This window comes from Falco cherrug, chromosome 7, assembly GCF_023634085.1.
Source record: "Falco cherrug isolate bFalChe1 chromosome 7, bFalChe1.pri, whole genome shotgun sequence".
Lineage (NCBI taxonomy): Eukaryota > Metazoa > Chordata > Aves > Falconiformes > Falconidae > Falco > Falco cherrug.
In genome coordinates this window covers 37110878-37130311 of record NC_073703.1, presented here as the reverse complement: position 1 = coordinate 37130311, position 19434 = coordinate 37110878, and the positions used below count along the sequence as shown (strand labels likewise).

Sequence of the window (19434 nt, the reverse complement as noted above, 5' to 3'; positions counted from 1 at the left end):
TTAGACAGCCCAGATACCTTGGAGACCTACACTTCTCAGGAAAAAGGTGAGAGTAGCTAAGGAACTACATTATTTCAAAACTTCTTTTCATTTGGCTGGTAACTTCAAATAAATGGGCTAGTGCATGTAACAGGGTGATCTATTCCCATCTATGAGGGCTGTCGTACAGCAATAAACATGGGAAAGATGGAACAGAAGAATAGATAACTATGCATTCAGAGGATGACTAATAGAGTAATTTGTTTAAAAGCTTATTTTGCTTCATTTCTGTAACAAAAATAATTTCTTAGAAGATTTTCTAAGTTAAGCTGCAATTAACTGCTGTAATTTCTTTTTAAACAGGTATCAAACAAAAAATCAAATAGCACTCCTCCTCCAGCACAACTATCTAAAATAAAAGTACCAGCACCACAGACAGTACTGAAGAAGGAAAAGCGGCAGAGTTCTTCAAAGTTTAATGTTAGCAATAACAGGGAGCTTCAAAAACTGCCAGCTTTAAAAGGTATGTCTTTCTAAATCAGAATGCTCTTGGGGGGATCATGGGCATGAGACAGAGAAACATCTTAACTATCATACTACTTGCATCTGTACAGCATGCATTATATATCAAGTATACACGTGTGCAAACTTGCGCATACTTGCATGCTTGAACACACTGGATTTTTATTATTTCTTTTCTTTCAGTCCCTATATATGGACTTGCAGTGTGTTGCCTTCTTGGCCATCAGTATAAGAAATATCTATGTCTCTTCAGCCCAGATTTTTTTTATGTGAAAGTATGTTCACTCATCTCACATAAAAGCAGAATATTTGGGCACTCTATGCAAAATATTAGTCATCTGTCCTCAGTGCAGCATGCTCAGACTGTATTTTGTTTGTACTAAAATCGCTTGGCATTCTGAGAAGACATGGTCTGTTGCTATTTACTGGTCTTGTTTTCCTGAGCATGGGTCAAGCGGAGTGGCATCTTTTTAGTGAATATGAATATTTCCTTTGTCAATTTTAAGGCTTTGATCTTTTAGAATTGTATTTACAGCCAACTGTGATGAAAAGATGATAATATATGTGTGTTCTCTTACTAACACAGCTTTTATCATCTTTATTTTAGCTACTGTCTGTTGTGTAATACATACTTGTGTAAGTGTGCTTATGGTAGCTTGTAGTAGTGTTAGGGTAGAATTTACCATGTGTGGTCAGATGTACTGATCAGTTGCTGATTAGTTGCTTATGAGTAACTGATTTGCTCTGAAGGTTTATTTAAAAAAAAAAGCTGTTTTGAAGTGTGATGCATACTGCTTTCTAATGTTCAAAGGTGGCAGTGAAAGCCTAACAGGTTGCTGAAATATCGAGTAGTATTGCTGTAGGCAATGTGAAAATGTCAAGGAATAAGACTTTTTTTCCTCTAGTCAGTGTTTTCTTGATATACTGCATCAGTATTTTTTGAAAATAAAAAACTGAGCTTCTCAGCCAATTTTAACTATACTGCTTTTCATACAAGTCAAATTAGACTGCAATGTTCTTCTCTTCAGAGGTACCATTTAAGAAAATATTGTCTATCATGTTCGTATAGAAGTCTATATACAAGGTGCTGCTTAAAGTTTAGTGTATTTCAATCTTTTTTACTAAATTTGGAACTAAGACTATGTAGCACCACAGATTACTCATAAATATGTCCTATCTTTTAAACTGACATAGTAGGTTCATGCACAAGCTGTCACGTCCAGGGTCTGACATAAGCAAATGACACTGAATTAAAGTAGTGATTATTCTTTTTTATAAAGTCATGCATACAGCATCATTTAACCTTTTGTTTAAAGACTCCGCTACAAAGAAAAACATTTGTTACTTGGTTTAGAACCTTTGCTTTGTCCTGTTTTAAATACTGTGTTTCTGGTAGTGCCTGGGATTGTCAGCTCAGGGAGACTAGAACTGAGCATGCAGTTAAAAGCAGAGTGAATGGTGAGCTGGAAATGACAAAAATTCTTGCAGGTGGGACAAGGGGAAAGTAATCAGTCTTACAGTGGATTCTCTTTCCACCTTGGCTCCATTTCAGTTTGAACTAGTAGGCCAGTGAAGGGCAGGAGAGAGCCTGCTTGGACTTGGCAGGGTGTGTGTGTGTGGTGGTGTGGTATACAAAAAAAAAAAAGGTTGAGTCTTAAAAACTGTATAAGCTATGTTCTGAGTGCATTTTAGCATTTTTGATGCAACACACCTAGATGTGCAGAAATGGTAGAAGTATTGTGCGTATGCATTATACTTGCTTTTCAGTCTGTGGTCACACCCCCACTCTCAAGTGAAACAAGAGAAAAGATCTTGAGCTTATCTCTGGTGGATGTCTGATGGTGTACCTGTGTCCCCAGGCTGTCGAGGACCAAACTTTGTTATGAAACACTAGTGCAATTGCTGATTTAGTGATGAGTAGTAATTACTGTCTTCATGAATAAAGCTATGTCCAGTCTCATGGATTATAGCAGGTGTCTGTATAATTGCTGTGCTCACTCCACAAGCTCAGTCATGATTTAATTCCTACTTATTAGGGTTGATGAGAATGCTATTGGCCAGTACTCCTAATGTGTACGTAGATATGTGACTTGATATGTGTTCAGTGGGTCAAGTGAAGCTGGGAAACTTAATTTTTTGACAGGTTTAAGTGTGTTTTGTAATGTCTGTGTCTGGACAGGAGTTAAATGGACTGGCAGGCTATAATTTAAAGGACTGAGTTTAAGGCAGCTTTAGCTTCCATGAAGAGATGGGAAGAATGTAGTACTCTTTCAGGTTAGCTGTGTTTAATCCGCTCTCAAACTCAAACCAGTTACTTGTAACAGGTGGCTGTATTTCTGTGGCTACAGTACCTGGGAAACCTTTCTACTATCTGTAGTAGACCAAGAGATGTGCATTTTCTTCATAAATGTTGGATTGACTACTGCATACTGTGATACTTTTACCTGAGATTGTATTTTAAGCAGAGCATGTAGAATGGGGTTGTTCTTGCATACTTTAAGGTCTGTGAGAGCTTGTAACTGGTAAACTCTAAATGGCCTGCAGTATTGTGGAGATAACCACCTTCCTTCTGTGCCATGGGGCTGGAGCTGAGGTCAGTGGATCACTTGAAATAGTGGGAAGGGAAAGGAGGAGCTGCCAAAGTGCGTTTTCATCAAGGCTTCTTATTTAGGAAATACTTTTTGGTCTTCAAGCATGTTGTGAACTTTCTCTTGGGCGTTGCACAGAAGTGCTGACAATAGGCTTCTGGAAATACCAGCCTATTTGCCCTGGTGACTGGTATTAGTGTGGTATGATTTATATTCATTGGAGCAGTTTGATTAGCATTGTACACCCTTAGTTTATTTGGGAAATGGAGAAGCAGGATAGCTCAGAACTCAAAAAAAAAAAAAAAAAAGAATGAGTTAAGAGGCTCTAAGAATAGAGGTGAACATCGAAAAGAAGTCTCTGATATAATTGGCTTGTGGAGCACTGAGATCTATGTATTAGTAAAGCTGCAAACCAGCAAAGCTCTCTGCAGCGCAGTGCGGTGCAGCCTGATACAGTTTGGGTACAATAGGTAGCTTGTCTGCCCACAGATAACCCAGAAGTATCTCTGGAGAAGCACCTTCAGAACTGTGTCAAACATTTTGAAAAGATCTTGCCTATTTTCACAGAAAAAAAAAATTCTATGCCAACAAACTTGTGTTGTGTTAATTTCTGCTTATCCAGTTCTCCCTGTTAGTTAACACTTGCAGTACAGTACTTCAGTTACAGAAAGCTGATGGTTTTTTCCTTCCCAGTTGTTTATTGGGAAAAAATTACTTATTTGCCTTAAAGTATGTTTTGCTCTATTATGATTTGAAAACTTGCAGATTAATGCTTTGGTTATCTATATCAAATATAAATGACAAAGGGTTTTTCAGCCTTCAGAAACATATGAATTTCTTCATTCTTCCTTTCTGAAGAAAACAGTTTGTAATGTTGAGATGTCTTGAAATTATTTACAAATTTAAGAATGTGTTCTGTTTGAAAGTGTCCGATATGAATATTTATTAAACTGTACAAAAAGTATTGTATCCAAGCTTATATGTACCTGACCATTGACACACTGAAGTATTTTGTGTCTATACAACCACCCCCTTCCACTTAATGCAGGAAGCTTGAATTCCTTGTAACGTTATAGATAGATTTTTTTCATGGTTAATCAGCGAATTAATTCCACAGTGTCAATGATTTAGTTGTGTGCTGATATTTATTTCTGGTGATGCTAATGGGTGATCTTTAGTTCTTGAGTCTAGGTTACTTCTATGAACTTCTGACACCCAAATACATTACATACTGGAAAAAGCTCTAGAGCCTGAATGTGATATATATGTGCTACTCATCTAGTCGCATTTGTTCAGTTTTGAGAGGAAACTTTTGAGAGTGTAATGATATGTTATGAATTGCATGCTTGTTGCTTGTGTGCTTGACAGCTGCAGTAATACATTTTTCACTTCGGTTTCTATGGAGTTAGTATACAAAGACTGTCATACAGATCGAATTTCTAAAATTTGAAACAAAAAAAATCACTTGGGTTTAATGCTGAGGGAAAGGAAGGATATATATATATTCTCTTACTATTTTGGGGGTATTTGCATTTATTTCTGTATCTAGCTGCGTTTTTTTACCCTTCTCTTACATGCATATTAAAAAAACTTGACAACACAAACATTTGTAAATTCAATAAGCTTAGCTTGCTATCTAAACCTTTAGGAGATCAGACTTGATGTTTTCTGAATTTTGCCTGCAATGTTTAAGTTATTTTTAATTAAAAAATAAAACTCTGGTTTTCTTCTCTGATTTTACTGAGACTATAGTTGTCCCTTACCATGTGAGAATAGTGGGTGTCAGCATCTTCAGAATAAGGTTGCTACAGTGATGGACTTGCTGAGTAATTGACCAAGATCAAAAAGAAAAAAAGAAACAAAAAAAATAGAACAGCCAGCAGTGTGGCATTTCATAACTGGTTAACTAGTAACCCAAACATTAATGTGTTTTGCTTCTATTCAGGACTATTTATACAGAAAAGTGAAAGAGGCTTACTGATTCAAAGATGTGCATGTTATTAAAAATGAGAATTTATATTACTAAGAATTTATCGTTTTAGTAATACTTCCATTACAGGTTGATGGTTTGTTTTTTTCCTATGGTACAATCTTGCTAAGTATGTATTTCTAAGATGCTCCCTTGTCCATTCTGTACACTTAGTTTATATGCTACAAGGGATTTTTAAGAGTACAAACAGGTGAGTGTACTTGGATTTGTACACAATATTTTGCAAAGATAATGCAGATTTCGGTAAACTGTGTAAACATGCAGCATTTGGAGAAAACAGTTGCAGAAGATGGTGAGATTTTTAAGGATGTGGTCTGAATCCCTCTGGTATGTAAGAATGTTGCACTGAGAATTCTTTACAATATGCAGATGCTCTGACTGGGATAAAAGGTGTTGTGCACTGGCAAATATAATTGTCACAAATATTACTTTAACCTGCAAGTAATACTCATTAAAAGATAACTTTCTCTGTCAATCGGAGAATAACAAATTTGAAAAAATAAAAAGTCAGTTCTCCTTAATATTCTGAAGTGTTGCAAAATTTCCCAATGAACATTAGTCATGCATATGTAAATTTGAGCATGATTCAAAAATATGCCTTTTGGCAGCATTTCTGTATGATTTTTAAAGCTGGATAGAGTCCTTTTTATAGTCTTAAAGAGGATTCCTATCATGACAAGTGTCATGGTTTTGTTCATGGATTTGGGAATGGGTTTTGGGGTTGGGTTTTTTTTTTAGATAAAAGTGAACATTGTTTTATATAATCTTAAAGTGGTGATTGAAATTCAGCTTTTATTTTCAGGTATGGTTTCAAATTTATTTACAGAGTTACTGTTTACCTCTTGGAGTTGGACTTTTGATCTTGAAAATGCGGATACAATCTTCTTCCAAAGTTACGTATCAAGATAGGAAGAAATGAGCTACATTGACAGATCTGGATATACAAACTCTTAATGCTGAGAAGTGTAGGATATGGAATACAGTGCTGTTTTCTTAATGTAGAATAACTGCATGTGATATCATTAAACGGATTCTGGTATTTAGTTGTTGGAGATCTTGCTGTGCATGTTGATCAGTCCTGGTTTTGACCTTCTGGTAGAGATGTCTGTTTCTGACATAGCATGATTTCAACATTAAAAATACTATCAGTCATATCTATTTAAAAAAAAAAAGTCGGGGGGGGGGAAGGAATAATGAACACGGCAAGGCATAAGGGTGCTGTTTTTCTGAGCACATTTCATGCAGACCGCATGGTTTCTTATTTCTTGTCTCTTTTTTTGGTTTGTTTCCCCACACACACCCCCAAGCAGAGACTTTAGAGCTATGCCAAATTCTGAGTCTGTTCTGTGCAAGAGAACGTCAGGGTAGTGTCTCAACTTGTCTGTCTGTGATACAGGACTCTGATAGGAAGGCAAGCGTTATTAAAGCTTTCCTAATGTTTTTAAGTCATAAATGGCTGTCTAGGAGATAGCTCTGTTTTTGTAGTCTGTACAATGTTAAAGTCTGATGAATCAAGATTGCAGAAGAGGTGATTCTTTAAGATTCTGATGCTTAAACAACTGAACCAAATTTTCATTGATAAAACTGTTGTAACCATGAGGAAGGAAGAGAAAGTGAGAATTTCTCAAGAGATCAGAAATGTATGGTGGTTGTGTGTTTCAGCTGGAGAGTACAGATAAGTAAGCAAAATTGGTATAAAGACAAATTAAGAGGCAATCAAGTATTGTTCTCTGTGCTGCAGAGAAATTTAGCAATCTATACTGTTAAATTTCCACAAATTCATTATTAGGGTAAGGTCAAACTTAAGCAGAGTTACCTGTTCATTTAAAACTAGTGTCTGTTTTCATGATCCAAAAGGCACTGACTGGATATATGCAATATAATTGAATTTATGAGAATCATAGCAATAATGGACTATGGGGTTTTGAGGAGCACTTTTCTTAGGAGCTGTTGAGACTGGAGGTCTCAATACTTAATGTCACTTTCATCACAGAAACCTACTGGTGCCAGTTGCAAATTAGGTAGAGAACAAAGGTGTGGTACTTTGGCCTTTCCAGTTGAATGATGCTTCTTGTGTGTGTGCCTGGCAATTAAGGAGTTTTGTCCAGCTGCAAGGTGGTAGCACCACTGTTTAGCTACAAGTATTTTATGCAAAGTAAGATGGCAGATTAAACAAGATAATGCTAATAGAAAAGATAATTTGCCCTAATACGTAATGCATTTAAAAGGCAAAACACTGGGGCAAAGCAAATTCATTCTCCTGCAAAACAGCAAGGAATACAGTTTTGTGAAACAGATGATGCTCTTCTCCCTTGTACACACACTAGATTAGCACTCAGCATACTGAGTTAGTTCATCGTTCTGGTCCTCGCTGTGTTCATGCCTTTGTATTATTTTTGGCAGCTCAATATTGTATTGAATTTATTGAAACAAAAAGTCCATAATGGAAAATACTGCAGAAGCTCACTCTTTCCTCTGTCAGGGTGGGTATGGTTAGGTGTCAGTGATTATATGTATTGTATCATGTGAAAGAACTGTAGAGACTTCTTGTCATGTTAATTTAGTAACTTTGTCTTTGAACTTCTGTCTTAAAAACATGACCATAGTGTTGCATAAACAAACTTTCCTGGGTTTTTTGTATTTATTTTTCTTCTAAATGCTTAGAAGAATTACTAAAATGTGTGGTAAGCATATACATTTCTTAAAGCACAAACTGACAATTGATTGGTGTTCATACAGGAAAATATGATCTATCAAATGAGTAAATATTTCATTATTTAATGATTATGAAATCATTAATTTAAAAAATATTTAGCAATTATCCAGTCTGAATTACTACATTACAGTTTAAAGATTAAGAAACATGATAGTAAGTGTGTAACTACCAAAAAAAGATTATAGAGGAGAATACATTGCTTGAGTGTGTGATTTTTTTTTTGTTGTTGTTGTTGTTTTGCAGGTTTTTGTTAGCTAGCTTTACATGAAATCATAGGCTTGGATTAATGAGCTATTTTTCATTTCAACTGCCCTATCAAACACCTACTCATTAGTCAGCAGCTGAAAGTGTTAGAAGAATGCTCTACATCTGTCACTGGCAGCATTTCCTACCAAACTTGTTTCTACTGAAGCTTGGATAGAATCCATAAAAATAGGATTCAAAATGTAGTATTGTCTTTTTTTCTAGATTCTAACCTGTCTCTGAATTCAGAGTTTAGATCTCTCTTGAAACGTCTTTTATTATGCCCTTATTTACAAAAAGAACATTTTGTTCCATTGCACAGGTCTTCATTATAATCAGACCCAGACATTTTTGCTGCTACACTGAACTTTTCCCTTCGTAAGACCTCTACTGATCAAACATTGAATGCAATATTTATACATGTAAATATAAGTCAGTGTTTGCTGGATAACTAGCATGCTCTCAAGGTTTCACTCAAACATAATGTTTTTAAGCTTTGTTTATTGAAAATGGCATGTGTGATCTACCTAATAAGGCTGCAGAAAGGAGTGAGTTTGTTGGCATATGTGTTAGCTTTTATACTGCACTTGATTAAAATAGTGTGCCAATACCTGAAATGAGGTTCTGCAGTCTGGCCTGGGAAATAAGTTTTTGTACTAGATGCAGTTCTTAAAATATATGGCTTTCTGAACTCAACAGACATCTACTGATTTCCCTCCCCATCCCCCACTTACAAAACCTTTTGGGTGTACAATATTGGCTGAAGGAAAACTTGGCACTGTTGTCTGTGTGCTACAGTGACCATGCAAATATTAGGAAATTCAGATACAGACTGTGGTGGGTTGAACTTGGCTGGATGTCAGGTACCCACCCAGCTGCTCTATCACTGCTTTCCTCAGCAGAACAGTGAGGGGAGAAAGTAAAATGAAAAAACCCACTTGTGGGTCGAGATAAAGGTAGTTTGATAAAGCAATATCAAAGGTTGCATGCATGGAAGCAATGGAAAACAAAAGATGTTATTCTCTACTTCCTGTTAGCAGGCCAGTTCCTGGGAAGCAGGGCTTCAGTATGTGTAGCGGTTGCTCTGGAATACAAACATCATTAATAACAAATGTCCCCTGCCCCTTCCTCCCCCTTTCTCTTGGCTTTTATAGCTTAGCAGATGTCATATGGTATGGAATATCCCTTTGGTCACTTAAGGTCAGCTGTCCAGGCTATGTCCACCATGAAGGGGTTTTGTTTGGGCAGGACCAGGACAGTTAGCAGATCCTCTGGTATTAACTAGCCAAGTGGCTTCTGCTAAATTACTATCCCAGTGCTTCCATGCCCCATTGCCTAACGCTCTCAACATAGTCTTTAACAGTTTGTTACACCTCTCAATCTTTCCAGGGGGTTGTGGGTGATGGGGAATGTGATACATTCATTCAATGCCATGTTTCATTGCTGAGGAGTTTATAAGATTATTTCTGATGAGTCCCATTGTCCGATTCAATTTGATCTGGGGTACCATGTTGCCACAAAATTTGTCTTTCAAGGCTTAAGATGTGTTCCAGGCAGTGGCGTGGCTTACAGGGTATGTTTGTAGCCACCCAATAGCTGCTTCCACCATGGTGAGTATATAGCACTTGCCTTGGCGTGTTCGTGGCAGTGGTCCAATATAGTCAATTTGCCAGGCCTCACCGTATCAAAAAACCAGCCACCGCCCTCTGTTCCAGGGAGATTCCACTTGTGTGGCTGGCTTGATTGCAGCACATTTCACATTCATGAGTGACCCGTGTGATGGTGTTCATGGTCAGGTCCACCCTTTGATCATGAACACATCTGTATGTAGCATCTCTCCCTAGAAGTCCCAATGTTTTGTGGGCCTGTCAAGCTACAAATAGCTGTTTGTTTTAATGTTCTTCAGTGGCACAGCTTTTGGGCATATGAGCATCTACATGATATATCTTTAGAGCCGCGTCTTTTACCTGGGCAGGGATTTCTTGCCACAGTGCATCAGCCCAGATGGGTTTACCCCTGCACTGCCAGTTGGTGGTCTGCCATTATTGTAGCCATCCTCATAGGGCATTAACCAGGGGTCAGTACAGAGATGGAGTACTAGCCACTTTTCTCATCCAGCAATCTCTTGGCCTAGTTGGATGGCTTCCACTTCTGCAAACTGACTTGACTCCTCTTCTCCTTCAGTGGCCTCAGTGACTTGTCATGTGGGACTGTACAGAGCACCTTTCCACTTCCAATGGTTTCCTACCCCATGACAGGATCCATCAGTAAACAAAGTATAATGCCTTTCATTGTCTGATAACTCATTATATGGTGGTGCCTCTTGGGCTTCAGCCACCCCCTCAGGCAATGCTCCAAAATCTCTGCTTTCTGACCAGTCCATGATCTCTTCCAAGATTCCTGGGCAGCTGGATTTCCCCAGTCAAGCTTGTTGAATGATAATGCCACCCACTTACTCCATGTAACGCTGGTTGCGTGATGTGTAGAGGGGATGTTTCCTTTGAACATCCAGTGTAACACAGGCAATCGTGGTGCCAAAAGGAGCTGTGCTTCTGTACCAACAACTTCTGAAGTGGCTCCAACCCCCTCATATGCTGCTAGTATCTCTTTTTTTGGTTGGGGTGTAGTGGGCTTCTGATCCTCAGTACCCCCAGCTCCAACCCCTAATGTCAACCTCAGGTTTCTCCTGATGTTTTCTGCCAGAGGCTCCAGGTAAGACCATGCTCCCCAGATGCAGTGTAGAGTACATTTTGCACAGCTGGTCCTGTCACCTGGGAGGTGATTTCAGTTCTACATCTGGGAGAGTGTTCGTTACTGCCTTGTGTCTCTACAGCCACTATGCTGACAGCCTTCTTGGGTGACCCCTTCTTTAACAGCTGTCTTCCCTCTCAGTTCTCCTAAGTGGGCTTCCAGCTTAAAGGTGGGTTCACCATCCCATTTCCTCATGTCCTCGCCCTGGACATGCAGGAAGAACTGGAGTGCACCACACAGCATGTGCCTGGGGCTGCCTTTCCCTCTGGGCCAGGAGAGGACTGATTTCTTGGAGTGTCCCTGACAGCCAAGGTGCTGACCAGTAGGGATGAGGAAGTACAGAGATTTTCTTCAGAGTTTTGGAGCCAAGAAGACACTTTCTCCACAGTTGGTTTATCTGTATTCGGGCAATACATCACTGCCAAGCTGTTAGAATATGGTATTGGGACACTTTGAATCACCGTCCTCCACATGGCTCTTGCATGCAGAACATCCTCTGGATCTTTGGAGAGTGTTCTTGTCCACTGTTTCTTTTTCACTACTGGGGCAATTACTGTAGTTGTTGTCTGTGTCCCTATCTCAGCCACGGTGTCCTCAGATGCAGTTTGGGTCCCTGCTGAGGCTGAGAGTTCTGAGTACTGAGGATGCAGGGCTTCAGTATGGTAGCAGTTGCTCCGGAAAACAAACGTCATAAATAACAAATGCCCGCTCTTCCTCCTCCTCTCTCTTAGCTTTTATAGCTGAGCACATGTCATATGGTGTGGAACATCCCTTGGGCGACTGTGGGTCGGCTGTCGTGACTATGTCCCCTCCCAAGATCTGGCCCACCCCCACCCAGCCTACCGGTGAGGGGGGAATGTTGGAGAGACAGCCTTGGTGCTGTGTGAGCACTGCTCAGCAGTAGCCAGAACACTGGTGTGTTGTCACCACCTTTCTAGCTACCAAGCACAGCACTAGCAGGGTTGCTATGGGGCTCTGCCAGACCCAATACAGAGACCATTTCAGTCACAGGCAGGTATTTGCCAATTCTACATTTAATCATTTTTTCCTGTACTGAAAGGGGAGTAAATATTATCAATTTCTCAGCTTGGAAGGTAGAATGCTATCTTTTGCCATGCTTCAGTCATAGGAATTCTTTAAGGAAGCCAAATGATAGTCCATACCAGTTTCATTCATCCAGGTGAGGATTTTTTTCTCACCTGTGTATTTTTTTTGATAGCTAGATGTTAACATAGTGCTTATTGCCTCTGTGTCCTTGAATTTTCTCTTGGCTGTCCTTTGAAATTGAGTTGGAACTTTGTAGGAGAAGTCCAGTATCCTTCCTGTTGCTGTGATTTCTCCTCCAAATGTGTAGCATCCAGTGTCTTTTCTCCCCTAAAACAAAGTTACTGTCTTTGAGTAACTCGCTGTTCAGGGTTGTGAAGAGACCCTTGTTTTCTGTAGCCTGACATTGTTTATGAGAATGGTGCTTGGACTATAATTGGAGGTGCAAAATTGCATTGGTCCTAGCAGTAAAAGCAAATAGTGTTTTATTCCTGTACCTTTTTTGGGCAGCTGTCTGGTAAACCAGATAATAGACTCAGCATAGCTCAAACTCATCCTTTTCCCTTCCTATTTTAACTCCGCTCAGTTTCCTAATCTGGTTCAACCGTGCAGCTGCACAAGCCCTCATACAGCGATTTCAGATGGTTGCACCTCAGAGAGGTTGAGAGGTGTGCCTCAGAAGAGGTGGGATTGCAGCAGTAGCTCATACAGACTTAGCTTACCTTAGGCTGCTGTGGAACACAATAAGTTAACAGAAAACCAGTCTGACAGTAAAGTAAGTGGCTTTCTGTTGGATTACTGAACTAAACCAACTGAGCTGTGGGTCTGATGACCACTGAAGCAGATGAGAGCAAAATAAAGTAGGAGGGGACTGTAGGAAGGGAACTGAAGCAGCCTGTAACTAGGCTGGTTTAGGTTGCTGAGGGATAGCAACTTCAGCAGCTGTGGAATTATGCCTTTAGTTACCTTTAGAGTTGAGACTAAATAGCTCCCTCCTCCCGCAATCCAAAAATGAAAACTCCTCATAAAGTCTGAGAGGTAACTAACTTGATCCAAGGTGTCTTCATGGAAACAGAAGTTCATCCAGTTTTAATTACCATATGTTGTTGATTCTGTTGCTATCAGAATAGCAGCTACTTCAGAATGGAAATAAAGGCAGACTTTGGGCAGGGAAATTTGTTGTTGGGGTGCTGCAGTGTGTTGGTTGTTTTTTAAATGACAACCAAATGGATTGATGTTTTGAAAGACATACTACACAGCCTCCCAGTATAAAGAGAATTCACCAGCTATAGTGCTTGATCCTAAATGTAACACATTTCATTATATCCTAAGAACTTTATAGGATTTTCCTTCATTCCCATCATCAGGAAGTTAGAAATTATTACCAGTGTTCATCAGGAAACCTGTAATAGCTACAGCTTTGCTATACTGTCAATACATTTTTTTCATTTATTTAATTCTAAAAAATGGGTAGCCAAAGTTAGTATGTTTTTTGATTCTCTTGCAACAGAAGCATCTTCATAAATTTGTTCAAGTAAAGTCTTCCTCCCCTCCTCCCATTGATATTCATTATCTCCGTTCCACTTGCACTAATATTCTTTCCTTCCCCATTAGTAAGTCAATTCCTAACTCAGTTTTCTTTGCGCTGCCCCCCTCCCCCCCAAGTTGCTCAAAATAATTCACTTTAAGTAAATATTTTCCTTTGGTGGCAAATCAAATATCTTAAGGCTAAAACAAAGGAAGGGTATACAAACCTCCTGATCAGAATGTATGTCTCAATCTGTATGACTGGCGAGAAGATACCAGATTTGATTAATGAGCTAAAGGTCTTACAAAGATTGATTTCTTCAGTTCCGCTAGTATCCTGTCAAAAGCACACCAGAAATATACTGAATTAAACCACTTTCATGGTAGTTTACCAAGTAGTGGCCTCAGATCTAACAGTCCTGCAAAGAGGAAGAAATGTGAACAGGGTAATGTCTATCTTGCAAGAGAAAACTTTACGTGAATGTGACTTAGTGTTCTGCCAATACTACCGCTAGTGCTGCAAATAGCACGTTTACTCTCTTTAGGTAAGAACAGTGTAGGGGGGGTTGACTCTTAAGCCATGACCTAAAATTTGCTAATGAACCTCCAGCTATTCAAGTCATGCTTATGTATAAAATAGGAAATGGCACTGTAACTAAAGTGATGCTCCTTTTTTTGTTCTGTTGTGTTCCAGTACAGTATTTAAGTTGTATGCCATTGGACCAGCAGTCTGCATAGCCATTTTAATCTTTCAGGGAGTTTCAAAGAGACAGCAGCAGTTGACCATAAAAGCAAAGACACAAGGAGAGACAGAGCAGCTGCCTCTTAAAGATGTGGTTACCAAATAAACTACAATTTTAAACCTAACTTGTGCCACTTCATACTGCAGCTTATAACTATAGAACAGCCTAATTGTAATTTAAATGGGGAAAAGAAACAGATTTTGCTTACAAAATTCTGCATATGAAAATATTGCAAGAAAAGTCTCAGTTCTTTAGTTTTCTCCTTAATTGATCAAGATATTGTAGAAAACTTTGAGGTCAGTTTTGGTTTTGTTTTTTAATCCAGTTTTGTTAAAGGCATATCTCTATGCTAGCTTTTTGTTTTATAAGACCAAAACTCCATACTAACTTAAAGACTTTTTTTGGGAGTACACCTCTGTTTTTGCCTGGACTGGAAGAACAAATTTCTTTAACTTTTTTCCTAAGACTACAGAGGTTCAAAAAGGCATCAGAAGCTGATGTAATCCATTTTGATGTTCTCAAAAGCAGGATCCAGCTACATTTGTATCATTCATGATGTTTGGCCATTTTTTAAATTACTAGAAAGTCTGCAGTCTCCTACTTAGTTTCACTATGCTTATTGTGAGAGGATTTGATTGAGTATCTAACCTGATCTTCCTTGATGTAGGAGGAATTTCCTGGGCGTAGTGAATGTAGAAAAACTAATGCACTCCATCTCCATAATCATGCTTTAAAAGACTTGGTCAGTTTAGGCCTTTCTAGCAAAAAACCCAACAAAACCCACCCCAACCAAACCAACCAACCAAAGAAAAGCCACCAACAACCCACACCATACCAAACAGAGCAGCTGTATTTTTTAAACTAAGTAATGTTTTCTAGATTGGTCATCATTGCACTTTCTCGCCAGGTTTACATCCTTCTTCAACTGTGACATCCAGGAGGCACTACTTCAAGTTAGGCCTTGTGAATCAGTAAATCCAATTGATTTTATCATGTGCCTTACGGGTAATATTCTTCTTTTTTTATATTCCAGTTAGTCTTTTTCCTTCTTCCAATTCAGTAATATTTAGTACAGCTCTAACTCACTTTTGATAGTGTAGTATTTTATGTAGTGGCATATAATTTTTCCAACCAGGTATGCATATCCCCTGTAATTTTTGTTCCACGTTTTCATTGCCTTATGTAACTTACCTAATTGAAAAGTCTCTTCCTCTTTTTTTGATTTACTCCTCCTTTGGAAAGATCTAAGTTAAGATAGCATTGTAAAACAAGTAATTAAATATTTAAAGGTGACATACAAGTGCAAATAGCATTTGGGGAAAAGCACAGATTTGGAGATAGTGGAAATATAACGTTGCTTCTTAGAGCATCATTCCCGGAGTTGCAGTCCCTGGGAGACAAAACAGTCCTTCAAACAGCCTGTTGTAAAAATAGACACGCAGGTCTCAGGTGATGAGGAAGAGGTTGCTTGCAGTTTTGTTCCAAATACCTGAAGTAATTTAACTAAAAAGAGTATAGAAATTGTTGTAAATACCTTAAGTAATTTAACTAAAGTTTAGAAATGGTTGTACTCTGAATTTCTGGGGTTATGCAGCAAAAATTTTTTCAGATGCCTATATATTGGTTCTTAGTGCTGCAGTATCTTATCTTTTAATAATTAAAAACAAGTTATTTGTAATTACTAGAAATTTCTAGAAAGGAAACTCAGAGTTCTGCATTATCCAAGTTTTACAGCAATCAAGGTAAACTTGAGATAGGTATGTTTCTGGAATGAAAGAAATACTTGGATGAGCATGAAACATGAGGGTTTTCATCTCCTGAGTGTCCTATGTCTATATTTTTATTCATAATGTGTTAGCAACCAGTCATAAAACAGCTCATGGGAATGCTTATGAGGTTTTATGTTTATAAATCACTAAGAATAATAGTAATTAAAGGACCTGTACCTTACTATGAACTACCTTTCATTACAGCTCTTGAAAGCTGAAGTTGTGGCTGTTGCCCTCAGTGCTGTGGGGGCTAAGTCCCGGTGGGTATTCCTGGCAGCCTTAGGGAAGGAGGGAGTAAAGAGTGAGTAGTAAGTGCTGGAAGGAGGCAGGAGCAGAATGCGTGCGCTCCTGCGAGCAGGTGCGTACTGGATATTGGGGGGGGGGCGATACTAGAGCAGCGGTGAGATCATCCTGGTTTGAAGCAAACAAACAGGCGCAACAGCCCAGTCACCTGCGGAGGCTGCGGCTGCTGCTCCCCCGCTGCGCCGGGCCGGGGGGCGCGGGCGCGGTGACAGCCCCGCAGCAGCCCCCGCTCATTTGCGGCCTCCTCGGTGTCATTTGAAGTTGCTGCCGTTAGCCAATGGGGCGCCTCCCGCCCGCTGACATCACAGACCAGCCAGTTCCCTCCAGCTGCAGAGCGCTTCAGTTTCTGTCTTTTTTTAAACTAAAATGGAGGCCGGTCCCTTGCCTTAAGGCACACACCGCCGTGCCTGCCGGAGCCTAGATGTTGACATGTAACAGAGCCGGCAGCAGGATGGTGGTTGACGCAGCCAATTCCAACGGGCCGTTCCAGCCCGTGGCCCTTTTGCATATTAGAGGTGAGTTATTGTGCGTGCGGGAGCGCGGCGCGACCCTGCGACCCGCTCGGAAATGGCCATTGTGGGGCCGGGGCCGGGGCCGGTGGGGCCCGGCCGCGGCGGGGGGCAAACCCGCTCCTGTTCATTGCGTTCGGGGAAGGCTGAAGGATCCGTCGGGGCGTTTGCGTACACAGTTAAAAGCAGGTTTTGCTGCTTTCAGCCGTAACTCTCCCATCCCCCTTTCAAGCTGTGCTGATGTCAAAGGATGTGAAGTCACTACCCAGAAAGGTATTGAGTGGGGGGAGGGAAGAGCCAAGTTATCACTGTACAGTTTATATAGAATAAGGGCAAACGGTTGGTGCGCTTCAAAGCCTTTTTTGTGCGAATCGTTCAGATAGAGCTCCTTCCAAACCCGCTGCAGCGCGTAAAATAATTGCAAGTGTTGTTGGGGGAGGAAGGGGGGGGGAAAGAGACGTGACATTTATTGTGAAAATATCCTTTATGTATTCAGAAAGCATTTCCTAGCAGAGATGCGGTTCGGCTTTAACAAGCAAGCTCTTATGTGCCTGTCGCTTTGTGCAGTTCTGAATGTTAAATTTCTTCACAGAATGCATTCTTTCGGGTTGATAGAATTAGTGCATTGAAAATCCACGTTTTATATAATTCATTGGAAAAATACATGTTGGTATGACACGTTTGCATAATACTAAGCGTCTATCTCCTGTATTTTTGCAGTTTGTAAGATTTTGAATTGCTGTATGGGGGTTTTGTGTATATTTTTGGCTAGCTGTTAACCAACAAAAGCTTTTTCGAGGGTTTTTTTGCATCTATTTAAGGTGATTTTGGTTTAGAACTTCTTACAAGAGCAGAACATACATCAGATGGGATCAGCACACCTTGAACAATGGCATTTATATGCAAGAAACACAGCTGATACTGTTCTTAAGTACCTTTGCTTCTCAGTTTTCACTGGTATAGGCTACATGTTAGTAGTGAAAAGAGTATATTTTTTTATTAATATTCCATACACTGAAACAAATTTTGCTTTGGAAGTTAAAAAAAAAAAAACCCAACTGTTAAGAAGCTTGCTGCCTTAAGCAGTAGCACTGGTCTTCATCACGAAAGAAATCACGATTTCTCTTTACCTTTTAAAAGAGCCATATCCTTCTCTGTCTGAAGTGGGACTGGATGTATTCTAGAAGACTCTAATTTTGGTCTGGGGGGGGGGGGGGAATGCAGTAACATTCCCTTGAGTTAGAATAAGGGACTGTGCTTGTTGTCAAGGGAATATAAATGCATCTGCCTGACCTGTAGACAGGCCTTTGCTTTTCACTCCAGAGAAATTACCTTAATTCTCTGATAGGTGCAGCCTTTTGGAAGGGGAGAAGCACCATCTTTTCAAGGTGCACATTAGGAAAACAAACCAAGGTTGGAATCAGAATGATGAAATGTTGTAATGATGAGCCTTAATAATCCTTTGTCTCAATACAATAAAAAGGTTTTTGTGAATTTATTATCCCTGTTGTTGCTCCAATCAAATACATAATTGTGGAAACAACAGATTTTAAGAAATTGTTCTGATACTGACTTTCCTTCAGTTTCCTTGAATTTGACTTGAATTCTTGGTGCACTGGATAGTACAGTAGAGGTTAAGGAGTTTTGTGGTTTGTTTTGGTTTGGGGGTTGGGAGTATTTTGTTTGTGTGGGTTTTTCTGGTTTGTTTGTGGTGGTGGTTTTTTTTAATGGATGATGGGGGTGGACTTTCTTGTAAGCAGTTAAGGAATAACTGGGGAGATTGCTTTGCATTTTTCAGGTGGTAGGAAGTAAGATATGACCCTGGTGTTGTAGCCCAAGGGAGTTTCTTGACACTGGGAGATGAAAGGCATCTCTTCTATACATACATACATACATACACACAGAAGTTGCATTGGTTTTTTTGTGTGTACCTTATCTCACTAGCTGCTCTGATGCTACCAGTGCTGATCCTCCTCTAAAATAAAGCCTGTCAGAACAATACATCCAAAATTAATAACAGTAAAAATTAACTGTTAACTTTGAAGCCTAATGACACATTTTTACTGTTTGTCTCAAAATCCATGCTGTTTTTACAGTTGTCCTTTTACATCATTTGTTGCAGTATAGGATTAACTTTATAGAAGTACGCCTCTTTGCAGCTGTAAGAGCTAAAACTTCAATGTCAATGTCAAAAGCAGGGGGGTGGGGGCACAAGCCCCTCAGTTGTTTCTGGTAGATCTAGTTTGTTGTAATAAAGAAGATACTGCTTTATCACCAATTTCATATAATCTTTAATGTAAAATTTTGAGATGGTGTATTGTATTTTATTTTACCCTTATATTGTAGCTACCATATTTTACCTTAATCTTATTTTTAAAAAATATCTGTGAAGCCTTGTGGACTGCACTATCAGGATTGTGAAAATAAAAATTACAGTCTTCCTTTTAAAGTTCATTCTAAAGCACTTTCTGTACCTAGATCATATGGAGCATGTAATATTTGCAGAATAAAAAAGAGAACTTCTGATCTGGCATGGGACGGGAGCTTGCTCCCCTTCCTTTTGCCCCTCCGAGAACTGCAGACAGCTTTATTGTCTGGGCTACTTGCAGCTTTGCCAAAACAACATAGTTAGAAAAATAGATGCAGATGGTTTTTAAAAATGATGTTATGAGTCTTATGAATAGGAGATTAGGGTGTCAGAATTTTATTGACTGCTGTTGCTGACGCTGGTATCTGCACCATCACCTATA

At 39.5% G+C, this 19434-nt stretch overlaps 1 protein-coding gene across 4 annotated transcripts in view; it reads left to right on the top strand.

The window, feature by feature from the left end:
* Positions 1 to 19434, top strand: part of PPP2R5C (protein phosphatase 2 regulatory subunit B'gamma) — an 88954-nt gene that overhangs the window by 16643 nt on the left and 52877 nt on the right. For 2 of the 4 annotated variants that reach the window (XM_055715400.1, XM_055715401.1), the window contains one exon: positions 343 to 502. The exons of 1 other annotated variant lie outside the window; for it this stretch is intronic. In XM_055715400.1, coding sequence (XP_055571375.1) covers positions 343 to 502 — 160 coding nt within the window. Of the gene's footprint in view, positions 1 to 342; positions 503 to 16484; positions 16691 to 19434 lie in introns of those variants that run through there. One more of the 4 variants, XM_005437858.4, reaches the window with a different exon arrangement.